The 13,810-nt window shown below is 48.5% G+C and overlaps 2 protein-coding genes across 11 annotated transcripts in view; one reads left to right on the forward strand and one right to left on the reverse strand.

The window, feature by feature from the left end:
* Positions 1-13,810, reverse strand: part of LOC140712712 (uncharacterized) — a 77,262-nt gene that overhangs the window by 33,169 nt on the left and 30,283 nt on the right. Inside the window, exons 2-3 of the mRNA XM_073020305.1 lie at positions 12,794-13,137; positions 11,563-11,774 (exon numbers count right to left, since the gene is read on the reverse strand). Of these exons, the coding sequence (XP_072876406.1) occupies positions 11,563-11,774; positions 12,794-13,137 (556 nt within the window). The remainder of the gene's footprint in view (positions 1-11,562; positions 11,775-12,793; positions 13,138-13,810) is intronic.
* ERC1 (ELKS/RAB6-interacting/CAST family member 1) overlaps positions 12,348-13,810 on the forward strand; it is a 547,409-nt gene continuing 545,946 nt past the window's right edge. For 6 of the 10 annotated variants that reach the window (XM_073020331.1, XM_073020338.1, XM_073020337.1 and 3 more), the window contains exon 1: positions 12,967-13,085. The gene's annotated coding sequence lies outside the window, so the exon portion shown is untranslated. The other 4 variants (XM_073020335.1, XM_073020342.1, XM_073020334.1 and 1 more) reach the window with 3 other exon arrangements.

Below are 13,810 nucleotides of genomic sequence, written 5' to 3' on the forward strand. Positions count from 1 at the left end.
CTGTATATCACGAAAAGGAAAAAAAAAAAAAAGGTTAATTGAGGTCGTAAGAATGGGGCTCTTATCAGATAGGACTGGTGTCCTTGTCAGAAGAAGAGACATCAGAGCACAGGTGCTGTCTCTCTCTCTCTCTGTGCATACACAGAGAATATGCCACATAAGGACACAGTGAGAAGGTGGCTGTCTGCAATCAGGAAGAGAGGCCTCACAATAAACCAAATTTCCAGCACCCTGATCTTGGTCCTTCTAGCCTCTGAAGCTTGTGAGAAAATGAATTTCTGTTATTTAAGCCACCCAGTCTCCAGTACTTTATTATGGCAGACCTTGGCTGGGCGCGGTGGCTCAAGCCTATAAACCCAGCACTTTGGGAGGTCAAGGCGGGCGGATCACGAGGTCAGGAGATCGAGACCATCCTGGCTAACACGGTGAAACCCCGTCTCCACTAAAAATACAAAAAATTGGCCAGGCGTGGTGGCGGGCGCCTGTAGTCCCAGCTACTCGGGAGGCTGAGGCAGGAGAATGACGTGAATCCAGGAGGCGGAGCTTGCAGTGAGCCCAGATCGCACCACTGCACTCCAGCCTGGGTGACGGAGTGAGACTCTGTCTCAAAAAAAAAAAAAAAAAAATTAGCCTTTTTTGTAATTTATTCATGACTTTTCAATTGTCTAGCTATTATGAATAATGCTGCTACAACATTCACGTATAAGTTTGTGTGTGGACATGTGTTTTCCATTTTGTTGGCTATACACCTAGCCATGGAATTGCTGGATCATATGGTAACTCTACATTTAACTTTTCAAGGGACTAGCAGATTGTTTTACAAAGTGGCTACATAATTTTACATTCTCCTCAGCAATCAATGTATGAGTTCCAGTTCTTTGTTTTTGAGATGGAGTCTCACTCTGTCACCCAGGCTGCACGATCTCAGCTCACTGCAACCTCTGCCTCCTGGGTTCAAGTGATTCTCCTATCTCAGCCTCCCGAGTAGCTGGGACTACAGGCATGCACCACCACGCCCAGCTAGTTTTTAGTAGAGATGGGGTTTCACCATGTTGGCCAGGCTGGTCTCGAACTCCTGACCTCAAGTGATCAACCCGCCTCAGCCTCCCAAAGTGCTGGCATTACAGTGGTGAGCCACTGCACTCAGCCAAGTTCCAATTGTTCACACCCTTACCAATACTTGTTATTATCAATGTTTTTGATTTTAGTCGTCATAGTGGGTGTGATGTGATACCTCATTTTTTTTTTTTTTTTGAGACAGGGTCTCAATCTGCCACCCAGGCTGGAGTGCAGTGGCGCAATTTTAGCACACTGCAGCCTCGACCTCCATGGCTCAAGGGATACTTCCACCTCAGCCTCCGAAATAGCTGGGACCACAGGCATGTGCCACCACACCTAATTTTTGTATTTTCTTATAGAGATGGGGCTTTGCTACAATGCCCAGGCTGGTCATTGTGGTTTTGATTTGCATTTCCTTATTAAGTTATGATGTTCAGCATCTTTTCAATGTGCTTATTGGCTATTTGTATATCTTTGGAAAAATATCTCTTCAGATCCTTTACCCATTTTTAAGTGGGGCTGCCTTTTGGTTGTTCAGTTTTAAGAGTTATTTATATAGTCTACTGCCGGGCATGGTGGCTCACGCCTGTAATCCCAGCACTTTGGGCAGCTGAGTCGGGTGGATCACAAGGTCAAGAGTTCGAGACCAGCCTGACCAACATGATGAAACCCCGTCTTGGGGCCAGGTGTGGTGGCTCACGCCTGTAATCCCAGCACTTTGGGAGGCCGAGGCAGGTGGATCATGAGGTCAGAAGATTGAGACCATCCTGGCTAACATGGTGAAACCCTGTCTCCACTAAAAATACAAAAAATTAGCCGGGCGTGGTGGCGGGCACCTGTAGTCCCAGCTACTTGGCAGGCTGAGACAGGAGAATGGCATGAACTCGGGAGGCAGAGGTTGCAGTGAGCTGAGATCGCGCCACTGCACTCCAGCCTGGGCGACAGAGCGAGACTCCATCTCAAAAAAAAGAAAAAAAAGAAAAGAAAAGAAACCCCGTCTCTTATTAAAAATACAAAAATTTGCTGGGCTTGGTGGCGGGCACCTGTAATCCCATCTACACGGGAGGCTGAGGCAGGGAAAACTGCTTGAACCCGTGAGGTGGAGGTTGCAGTGAGCCGAGATTGCGCCATTGCACTCCAGCCTGGGCGACAGGTTCACTGCAACCTCCGCCTCCTGGGTTCAAGCAATTCTCCTGCTTCAGCCTCTTGAGCAGCTGGCAGTACAGCATGTGCCACCATGCCACTGTGCCCGGGTGCCAGTACAGGCATGTGCCACCATGCCACTGCGCCCGGGTGCCTTTTCATTTTCTTGACAGTGTCTATATTAGTCGGCTAGGGCTGCCTTACCAAAATACCACAGACTGGGTATGACCTCACTGGGGATCAGGACTTCAACATGAGTTTTGGGGGAACACAATTCAATCCATAATATTCTATCTTCTGGACACCCAAAATTCACGTCCTTCTTACATATAAAATGCATTTACCCTGATCCCGACAGTCGCAAAAGTCTTAACTCATTTCAGCATCAACTCTAAGTCCAAAGGCTCATTTAAATATCATGTAAATCATAGCCAGGTGCGGTAGCTCACACCTGTAATCTGAGCATTCTGGGAGGCTGAGGTGGGCAGACAGCTTGAGGTCAGCAGTTCAAGACCAGCCTGGGCAACATGGTGAAACCCCATCTCTACCAAAAAAAAAAAAAAAAAAAAAAATCAGCCAAGTGTGGGGGTAAGTGGCTGTAGTCCCAGCTACTCGGGAGGCTGAGGCGGGGAGGATCACTCGAGCCAGGGAGGCGGAGTTTCCAGTGAGTCAAGATTGTGCCACTGCACTCCAGCCTGGGCGACAGAGTGTGACCGTCTCAAAACAACAACAACCACAACCACCACCACCACAATAAAAAAAACCCAAAATAAATATTATCTAAATCAGGTGTGGGTGAGACGTGAGATATGAGTCATTCTGTGGCAAAGTTCCTTTCTGGCTGTGAATGTATGAAATCAGGCCAGTTATGTACTTCCTGAGTATAATAGTGGGACAAGCATAGAACAGACATTCCCATTCCAAAGGCAAAAACTGGAAAGAAGACAGGGACATGAGTCCCAAGCAAGTTCAGAACCTGTAAGACTTTAGCCGGGCATGGTGGTGTGCGCCTGTAATCTCAGCTACTCAGGAGGCTGAGGCAAGATAAATGCTTGAACCCTGGCGGCGGAGGTTGCAGTGAGCTGAAATTGAGCCACTGCACTCTAGCCTGGGCAACAGAGTGAGTGAGACTCTCTCAATAAATGAAATAAAATAAAATAAGCCTATAAAGACAAATTCTGTTGAACTTTAAGCCTCAAGAATTGTCTTTGGCTTGGCACTCTGCCCTCCTGGCCCGGTGGATTAGCAGGCTTGCCTTCTAGGGCCATTGGGGAGGCAGCATCACCACGTTGGCCCTATCGGTCCTGGGTAGCAGCCATGCCTCTGAGGCACTGGATGGCAGCAGCTGGACTCTCTCGAACTGAGGAGACATCTTAGCTTCCCAGACCTGTATCCTCTGGGCCTGCAGTTCGAATGGCAGGCCTGTTGCTAAATAAATCTCCTTTGGGATCAGTCTTCCCTTTTCTTCAAGGGTAACATGTATTCACAGCCAGATAACTCTGTTGCCTCACCCCTTAGGATCCCAGAAGTACGACAGCCTTCTTTCCTTCTGTCCTATCTGTGTCCCCTGTAGTCCACGATGACAGTGTTCATGCTGGTATAATCTCATCTCTCTTCCTGGTTTGTGCTGAGAAAGCTGAATAAATTTGTAAATTGTGCCTATAATCTCTATGAAATGCTGAGAATTTTTCAAAGCTTCAAGTTCTGTTTTTGCTTACTAATTCCCTCAGTTTATCTTTCTTCCCACATTTTACTAAAGCAACTACAAGAAGCTAGGCCATACCTTCAACACTTTGGTTAGAAATCTCAGCTAAATAACCAAATTTATCACTCTGAACCTGCACTTTCCACAAAACACTAGAACACCATTTGGCCAAATTCTTTGCGGAAGAAAGGATGGCCTTTCCTGCACTTTCCAATAATGTGTTCCTAATTTCCATCTGAGACCTCACCAGAGTCACCTTTATTTCTTACTCCCACCAACAATCTCTTCAAGACAATCTAGACTTTTTATTTATTTATTTTTTGTGGGGGGAGACAGGGTCCTGTTCTGTCACACAGGCTGGAGTGCAGTGGTGGGATCATGGCTCATTCAGCCTGGACCTCCCAGGCTCCAGTGATCCTCCCACCTCAGCTCCGCCCCCTAAAAACCCCCTGCCCTGAGGAGCTAGCACTACAGGCGTGCACCGCCATGCCTGCTAATTTTTGTTCTGTTTTGAGACAGTCTCACTCCGTCATGCAGGCTGGAGTGCAGCGGTGTGATCGTGGCTCACTGCAACCTCCACCTCCTGGGTTCAAGCGATTCTCCTGCCTCAGCCTCCCGAGTAGTTGGGGTTACAGGTGTGCGCCACCAGGCCCGGATAATTTTTGTATTTTTAGTGGGGACAAGGTTTCCCATGTTGGCCAGGCTGGTCTCGAACTCTTGATTTCAAGTAATCTGCCCACCTCAGCCTCCCACAGTGCGGAGATTACAGGTGTGAGCAGCTGTACACAGCTCAATCTAGGCTTTTTCTAGCATGCACCTCAAAACTCTTTCACTCTCTACCCATGATACAGTGTTCCTGAGTTACTTCCACATTTAGAAAGTATTTATTAGAGCAGTACTCCACTTCTTGGTATAAAAATCTACATTATTCTGCTGGGGATACTATAACAAAATAATACAGCTTGGGTGGTTTAAACAACAGAAATTTATTTGCCATAGTTGTGGAACCTGGAAGTCCAAGATCAAGGTATCAGCAAGTTGTTTTTTCCTGAAGCCCTTCTCCCAGGCTTGCAGATGGCCATATCTTTTCTTTTTTTTTTGAGACGGAGTTTCCCTTGTTGCCCAGGCTGGAGCGCAATCTCGGCTCACTGGAACCTCTGCCTCCCAGATTCAAGTGATAATTCTCCTGTCCCAGCCTCTTGAGTAGCTGGGAATACAGGTGCCCACCACAATGCCCAGCTAATTTTTGTATTTTTAGTAGAGACAGGGTTTCTCCACGTTGGCCAGGCTGGTCTTGAACTCCTGACCTCAGGCGATCCACCTGCCTTGGCCTCCCAAAGTGCTGGGATTACAGGCATGAGCCACCACACCCGGCCGGCCAAATCTTCTTGGATCCTCACACGACCTTTTATCTGATATGTGTCCCTGGTATCTCTTCCTCTTCTTATAAGGACACCAGTCCTAATGGATTAGATACCATTCTTATGACTTATTTAACTTTCATTACCTCTTTATGGCCTCATCTCCAAATATAGTCACACTCACTGTGAGTTAGGGCTTCAACATATGAATTTTGGAGGAACACAATTCAGTCTTTAACAGTGTAATGGATGCAGACAAGTTTTAAAATATTTATTTATTGTGATAAATATTTACATAACGTAACACTTACTATTTTTTAGTGTATAGTTCTGTGGCATTAAGTACATTCACAAGCATCTGCAGCCATCACCCTTATCTTCTCCAAAAATGGTTCTTCTTCCCAAACCAAAACTCTGCACCCATTAAACACTCCCTCTTCCTCCTCCCCCATCATCTGGCAGCCACCATTATGATTACTGTCTCTATGTTTTTTTTTTTTTTTTTGAGACAGAGTTTCGCCCTTTTGCCCAGGCTGGAGTCAAGTCGGGCAATCTCGGCTCACTGCAACCTCCGCCTCCCAGGTTCAAGCAATTTTCCTGCCTCAGCCTCCCGAGTAGCTGGGATTACAGGTGCCTGCCACCATGCCCAGCTAATTTTTTTGTATTGTTAGTAGAGACGGCGTTTCGCCATATTGGCCAGGCTGGTCTTGAACTCCTGACCTCAGGTGATCCACCCGCCTCAGGCTCCCAAAGTGCTAGGATTACATGTGTGAGCCACCGTGCCTGGTCCTGTCTCTATAAATTTGACTACTTTAGGTACCTCATATTAATATAATCATATCTATACTTTCATGATTGGCATATTTTACTTGGTGTAATGTCTGACATGTAGCATGTCAGAATTTCCTTCTTTTTTAAGGCTGAATAACACACACACACACACACACACAAATATATATATATATTTTGAGATGGAGTCTTGCTCTGTCGCCCAGGCTGGAGTGCAGTGGCGCGATCTCAGCTCACTGCAAGCTCCGCCTCCCAGGTTCACGCCATTCTTCTGCCTCAGCCTCCTGAGTAGCTGGGACTACAGGTGCCCACCACCATGCCCAGCTTATTTTATTTTATTTTACTTTATTTTCAGACACAGTCTCGCTCTGTCACCCAGGCTGGAGTGCAGTGGCCCAATCTCGGCTCACTGCATGCTCCACCTCCTGGGTTCACACCATTCTCCGTGTCAGCCTCCAGAATAGCTGGGACTACAGGCACCCACCGCCACGGTTGGCTAATTTTTTGTATTTTTCAGCAGAGACGGGGTTTCACTGTGTTAGCCAGGATGGTCTCAATCTCCTGAATTTGTGATCCACCTGCCTTGGCCTCCCAAAGTGCTCGGAGTACAGGTGTGAGCCACCACACCTGGCCACACCCGGCTAATTTGTTGTATTTTTAGTACAGATGGGGTTTCACTGTGTTAGCCAGGATGGTCTCGATCTCCTGACCTCGTGATCTGCCCGCCTTGGCCTTCCAAAGTGCTGGGATTACAGGTGTGATCCACCGCGTCCGGCCAATACAAAAGTTTTATATTTTGATGAAGTCCAATTAATTTTATTTTTTTGGAGACAGGGTCTTGGTCTGTCACCCAGGCATAAAGTACAGTGGCACAATCATGGTTCACTATAGCCTTGATCTGCTGGGCTCGAGGAATCCTTCTGTATCAACCTCACAAGTAGCTAGGACTACAGGTGCGTGCCAACACGCCCAGCTAATCTTTTAAATTTTTTGCAGACATGGGGGGTCTCTTTATGTTGCCCAGGCTGGTCTTGAATCCTGGGCTCAAGTGATCCTCCTGCCTTGGCCCCACCAAAGTGCTGAGATTACAGGCATGAAGCCACTGCACCTGGTCTCAATTTTTTTCTTTTGTTACTTGTCCTTTGGTCTCACAGCTAAGAAACTATTGCCTAATCCAAAGTCATGAAGATTTAATAACTATATTTTCTTCTATGAGTATTTTAGCTTTAGCTTTACATTTAGGTCTCTGATTCATTTTGAATTAATTTTCATATACGTGACGTATGGGTTCAACTTCATTCTTTTGCATGTGATATACAATTGTTCAAGCACCACTTTTTAAAAAAATTTATTTATTTATTTGGAGATGGAGTCTTGCTGTGTTGCCCAGGCTAGAGTGCAACGGCACAATTTTGGCTCACTGCAACCTCCAGCTCCCGGGTTCAAGCAATTCTCCTGCCTCAGCCTCCTGAGTAGTTAGGATTACAGGTACCCACCACCAGGCCCGACTAATTTTTGTATTTCACTATCTTGGGCAGGCTGGTCTTGAACTCCTAACCTGGTGATCCACCCGCCTCAGCCTTCCAAAGTGCTGGATTATAGGCCTGAGCTAACATATCCGGCCTTTTTTTTTTTTTTGAGATGGAGTTTCGCTCTTCTTGCCCAGGACGGAGTGCAATGGCGCAATCTCGGCTCACTGCAACCTCTGCCTCCCAGGTTCAAGTGATTCTCCTGCCTCAGCCTCCCGAGTAGCTGAGATTACAGGCATACGCCACCACATCCGGCTAATTTTGTATTTTTAGTAGAGATGGGGTTTCTCCATGTTGGTCAGGCTGGTCTTGAATTCCTGACCTCAGGTGATCCACCTGCCTCGGCCTCCCAAAGTGCTGGGATTACAGGTGTGAGCCACCAGACCTGGCCTTGTTTTTAAAATAGAAGCAGGGTCTCCTTATGTTGCCCAGGTTGGCTTTGAACTCCTGGGCTCAAGCAATCCTTCTGCTTCCCAAAGTGCTGGAATTATAGGGTGAGCCACCACATCCAGCCTGCTTTTACTTTTGAGACAGGGTCTCACTCTGTTGCCCAGGCTGGAGAGTGGTACCATTATAGTGCATTGCAGCCTTGAACTCCTGGGCTCAAGGGATCCTCCTGCCTTAGCCTCCCATGAAGCTAAGGACTGCAGGTGTGTGCCACCATTCCCGGCTAATTTTTTAAATTTTTTTTGTAGAGACAGGGTCTTACTGTGTTGCCTGGGGTGGTCTCTGACTCCTGTCCTCAAGTGATCTTCCTGTCTCGGCCTCCAAAAGTGCTGGGATTACAGATGTGAGCTACTGTGCCTGGCCTAAACTGTTTTAATGATAGCAAGACTATCTATGCTTCAGTAATAGGTTGGGTGTAAAAGTTGAAACCCTTAAAAGCAGCAGCTTCTCTGTTTTTTTTTTTTAAATCATAGTAACTAATTGTTCTGTTTAATTTTCTCTTCTCCAGGAGTTTTCTCTCAGAACTCCTCTCCTTCTGTTCCAATCCAACTTAGCTCCTGGGACTTCCCTTTACTGTTTTCCTGAATTGTACCTAGTGATTACTGGATATTGTCAGATACCCTGATTTCTCCCTCATTTTGCTTGAGCACACGTTTAAGTAACCCTTTTTTTAAATTTATTTTTATTTTTTGAGACGGAGTTTTGCTCATTGCCCAGGCTGGAGTGCAATGGCACAATCTCAGCTCACTGAAACCTCCGCCTCCCAGGTTCAAGCGATTCTCCTGCCTCCGCCTCCTGAGTAGCTGGGATTACAGGCGCCTGCTACCATGCCAGGCTAATTTTTGCAGTTTTAGTAGAGACGAGGTTTCACCATGTTGGCCAGGCTGGTCCTAAACTCCTGACATTGTGATCCACCTGCCTCAGCCTCCCAAAGTGCTGGGATTACAGGCGTGAGCCACCATACCTGACCCGCCAGTTTGATTTTTGTTCTTTTATGAGCTCCTTTTTTTCCTCTTTGGAAACTTAGAATCTTGTTTACATTTAGAGTTCAAACATTTTGCATGGTTGAATTTTTTTTTTTTCTTTTAGTTCTGTACTAGTGGATTCTTTCAGTTCTAGGAAATTTTCTTGCATTATTTTTTTCAATAATTTTCTGTCCTTCATTTACTTTGTTTTTTCTTTCTCACATAATATTAGTCCTGTTGAATTGATCCTTTATCTTATTTTCTCTCACAATTTCCACCTCTTTGTATATTTATTCTGTTTTTTTTTTTTTGTTTTGTTTTTACTGAGACAGGGTCTGGCTCTGTTGCCCAGGCTGGAGTGCAGTGGTGTTATTTCAGCTCACTGCAACCTTGCAACCTCTGCCTCCTGGGCTTAGGCCATCCTCCCACCTTATTCACCTGAGTAGCTGGGATTATAGGCACACGCCACCACACTTGGCTTATTTTTGTATTTTTTTTTTTTTTGTAGAGACAGGGTTTTGCCATGTTGCCCAGGCTGGTCTTGAACTCCTGGGCTCAAACGATCTGCCTGCCTTGGCCTCCTAAAGTGTTGGGATTAAGTATGCGAGCCACAGCACCCAGCCCTATTTTCTTTTTTGAAATAAGGTCTCTTGCTCCCTCACCCAGACTGGGGTGCAGGCTCCCAACGTGTTGGGATTACAGGCGCGAGCCACTGCACCTGGCCCTATTTTCTTTTTCTTTTCTTTTTTGAAGCCAGGTCTCTTGCTCTGTCACCCAGGCCGGGGTGCAGCACCACCATCCTGGCTCACGGATCCGTTGACCTCCCAGGATCAGGCAATACTCCCACCCGGGCCTCCTGAGTATCCGGGACCACATGTGCGCATCACCAGACCCAGCTGAGTTTTAAAACAGTTTTTACAGAGACAGGGTCTCACTAGGTTGCCCAGGCTCCTTGTATTTTCTTTAAAAGTTCAGTGACTTTATCTTTCAATATTTTAATTAAATTTATAATTTGGCAATTTATTTTAAATTTCAAGATCTACTTTTAAACCTTGGATTGTTACTTCATCTGAATATGCTAGTATACTGACTAAGTTTTCCTTTCTACATTCTCTGAGGTTTCTGTTTATCTCCCCCACACTCCATGTTGGAGACTTCTCTTAAAAATCTAATAATGCTTAGTTGTCTGTTCATACATAAGATGAGGCAGTTGGAATGCTGATGGGGAGTCTTGTGAACTTGGGAGGTGTCTTAGTCTATTTTATGTTGCTATAAAGGCATGCCTGCGGCTGGGTAATTTATAAAGAAAACGGGTTTATTTAGCTCACAATTCTGCAGGCTCTACAAGAAGCAAGGCACCAGCACCTGCTCAGTTCTGGTGAGGGTTTTCGTGCTGCATCAAAACATGGCGGAGAAGGTCAAGGAAAAGTGTCTGTGCACATGCAAAGAGAAATCACACCCGAGGTGAGTCCTGGCTTTACAACAAGCCACTTTCGAAGGAGCAAATCCATTCTTCTGATAACCAATGTAGTGTCGCAAGTGTGAGAACTCACTATTGTAAGAATGACACCAAGACCTTCATGAAGAATCTGCCCCCACGACCCACACACCTCCCACCAGGACCCACGTCCCAATACTATCACACTGGTAATCAAATTTCAACATAGATGTGGTCGAGACAAAAATACCACATCCAAACCACAGCAGGAAGTTCCTGCCAACTTGCCCAACTTCACTTTACAGTGGGTGGGTAGGAAATCAGCTATTGTGCTAGGATAAAGAATGCTTTACTCTTAGGCCATTCAATACTCAGCCCAAATCTCCCCAGATTATCAGAATACTTAATTTTAACCTGGGATAAATGCCTAAATATTGTATCTGAGATAGAGGCAGAGTTCTGCTCTTCCTCAATAGACCTTTATTTAGTCTCCCTGTTCTCAATCCTGCTTCTCACTCTCGCTCTGTCTTGTAGCTATCTCCAAATCTCGGTCTCCCTAAAGCAGTTCTGGGCTGACAGGCCCCCCTTCCTTTCTGCAGCACCCTCTACACCCATTCCACATTATGGTTTTCTTCATTTTGTCAGACCACACTTACTTTTCACATGTCGAATTGAAAAACAATTATCTTCCGATGCCCCCCTTCTCCTTTTCTATTTTGTATCATTTTTATTTATCATCATTTTATGGGGTCTCAGGAAGAAGAGGCAGTAAATACATGTGCTTGAGTAGCCAGCTTTAACGAAAAATCCTAAATGTAGGTTTTAAAAAAGATATCTGGAGCAGGGTAGGAAATAATATTTGTTGCCAGTGCGGTGGCAAAAAATAAAAAATAAAAATCTGAATCTGTGTTAGGACAGTATTTCTGTGTATAACATAGCGCTTAGCAACTTAACTCTCCAAATCCACATATTTTAAGGACACGATGTATCTCAGACACCGACTTCAAACCTCACTTTACAGTTAAGGAAGACCACAAGGAGAATGATTTGCCTGAGGCCAGACAAGTAGACAGTGGGAGAATGAGAACAGAAAGATCTATTGACTCCCAGTTCAATTTTCTCTTACCTTACCACACTGCTAGGGAGTAACAAGATGGGCAGATCACGAGTCAGATGAGAAAAGTCAAAGGATGACTTTTCCTGGGTAAATAGCCGGATGTCCAAGAAATGAAATGCTGGCAGCACATCGTCTAACAGTTGGTAGTCGCATGTGGGAAGTACTGAAGGGAGAGATGACAGCAGGCCCAGGAACTGCAATGATCCAAGTGCATGTCGATCCTGGGAGGGAACAATTAGAGTCCGGGCAGGATGAAAAACAGTAGAGACGGGTGAGTGAATGAATGTGAACGCAGAGGGGCGACTAGAATTTGTCAGTGGGATTATGAGGCAGTGGTTAATTACGGTGGTTAATTACGGTGGCGGAGGTAAGTAGGAGTAAAACGATGGCTTTTAACTCCTTTTAAGGACACCGAAAATTATTTTAATAAACACTGGAAGGCTGGGAATAAATGTAATTCACACCATTCTTACGTTCTTGGTTTAGAGGTAGCTTATCTACACCCTTAAATTAATGGCCGTAGCTACCCTCTGCACGGCTCCAAAAAAAAAAAAAAAAAAAAAAAAAAACACCCAAACCGGCTGCGAGTCTGCACGAGAAAATCGGGTTGCTCCAGGCCCCAGCCGCCCGCCGACTCGCCTAGCTGTCGGAGGCCAAATACCCAGCTCCCGAGGCCGCGTCGGGCACCGCGGAGGGTCGGAACCGGGACGCTAATTTCCGCCCACGCTCCCCGCTCCGGGCCGGATCACCACAGAACACGACGTCCATTGCTGGGGTCCTCGGCGATGCCCGTGTGCGCAGCCCCGCGAGTCTCAGGTCAGACGACCGCTCATTTCGCGGCCACGTTCCGCGAAGCTAAGGGGCAAAAAACCAGCTTTCGTGCAACAAAGCGTGCCCCCGGCAGCCAGGGTCGGTCCCCGCGCTGCCCCCGCGGCGCTGGGCGGCCCCGGGCGCGGGTAACGGGCCACGGGAAGAAGGGGGCGGGGCGCCACTTAGGTTCGGGAAGACGCGACGCGGCTCCTCGGGCTTCCAGCGTCCACTTCCTACGGCAAGCAGGAAGAGACAAGCGCCGCCCCGCGCTCGCGGAGCCGACCCCGGCTCTCCCCTCCCGGGGCCGCAGGGGTCGTGTGTGTGAGTGGGCACGCGTGTGTGTACGCAGGGCCGCTCCGCGCCCCTCGCTCTGTTTCGGTGCTGATCGACCGCCGTGGCGCCGAACTTCCCCCGCTTCCCAGTTCCTCACCCGCGTGCCCCGGAAGGCGCCCGGAGGCCCCCCTGCCGCCGCGTCACGCTCCCGGGAGGCTGAGGGAAAGGGAGGCAGCCGGGCCGGGAGCCCGGGGAGGCGCGCTGCGCCCGCGGCGGGGCTGGGGGCGGGGCTAGGTGTCTCGCGCAGGGGGCGGGGCGCGGTGACGTCGCGGGCGCCCGGGCCGTGCTGTGGCGGCGGCGGCGGTGGTAGTGGTGGCGGCGGCGGTAGTGGCGGCGGCGGCGCCCGGGCGGCAGCGGCGGCAGCAGCAGCAGCGGCAGCCCTGAGAAGGGTGAGACGGGCGCGACGGCGGCGGCTGCGCGGAAGTCGCGCGGGACCCAGAGCTTCCCCCGTGTCGCTGGCGCTGGGGCTTTCGCCTTTCCTGCCCAGCTTCTAGCTCACGGCCCGGGCTGGGCTGGGCGACGCGCCCCCGGGGAGGGGCGGAGCTGTAGGTGAGGCTTCGCGACCCCCTCCCCCTCCCGGCCAGCCCGGGGCTGGGGAGGGGCGGGCCCCACCCAGACCTCGGCGCCCACCCGCGGGCTCCACCCAGCCGGGCTCCGGGATTGGGCGGGAGCCGAGGCGGTGGATGTGGGGATCCTGGGGCGGGAGGTCGGGGACTGGGGTCTGGGGCTCTGGGCACTTGGGGAGCGGAGAGGGGGAGGCTTAGGACTAGTGAAGCTGCGGACGAGGTAGTGGGCAGACGGAGAAATTGGGGAGCCGTGAGGTTGGGGTGCGGTCGGGGTGGATCTTTGGGTTAGGTGAGTGATGTAAAATGCTGGAGATGATTCTTTTCTTTTTGATGAAATGGTGAGATAAAAGATGAAGTGTTGTATTTCAAAAGGACGTTGAGCCGTGCATGTTACCTTTGAGGCAGTCGGAGAACCTATTTTATTGCACTGGATCTGTCACGTTTCTACTTAAGAGTTCGATTCTTTTCCTTCTAGCGGGGTGGGTGGGGGCTCGGAGAGGGAAGGTGCTTTGGCTCAGGTAAACTGAGTGTGGATGGATCTGAAAGTT

This window comes from Chlorocebus sabaeus, chromosome 11 (assembly GCF_047675955.1).
Source record: "Chlorocebus sabaeus isolate Y175 chromosome 11, mChlSab1.0.hap1, whole genome shotgun sequence".
Classification (NCBI taxonomy): domain Eukaryota; kingdom Metazoa; phylum Chordata; class Mammalia; order Primates; family Cercopithecidae; genus Chlorocebus; species Chlorocebus sabaeus.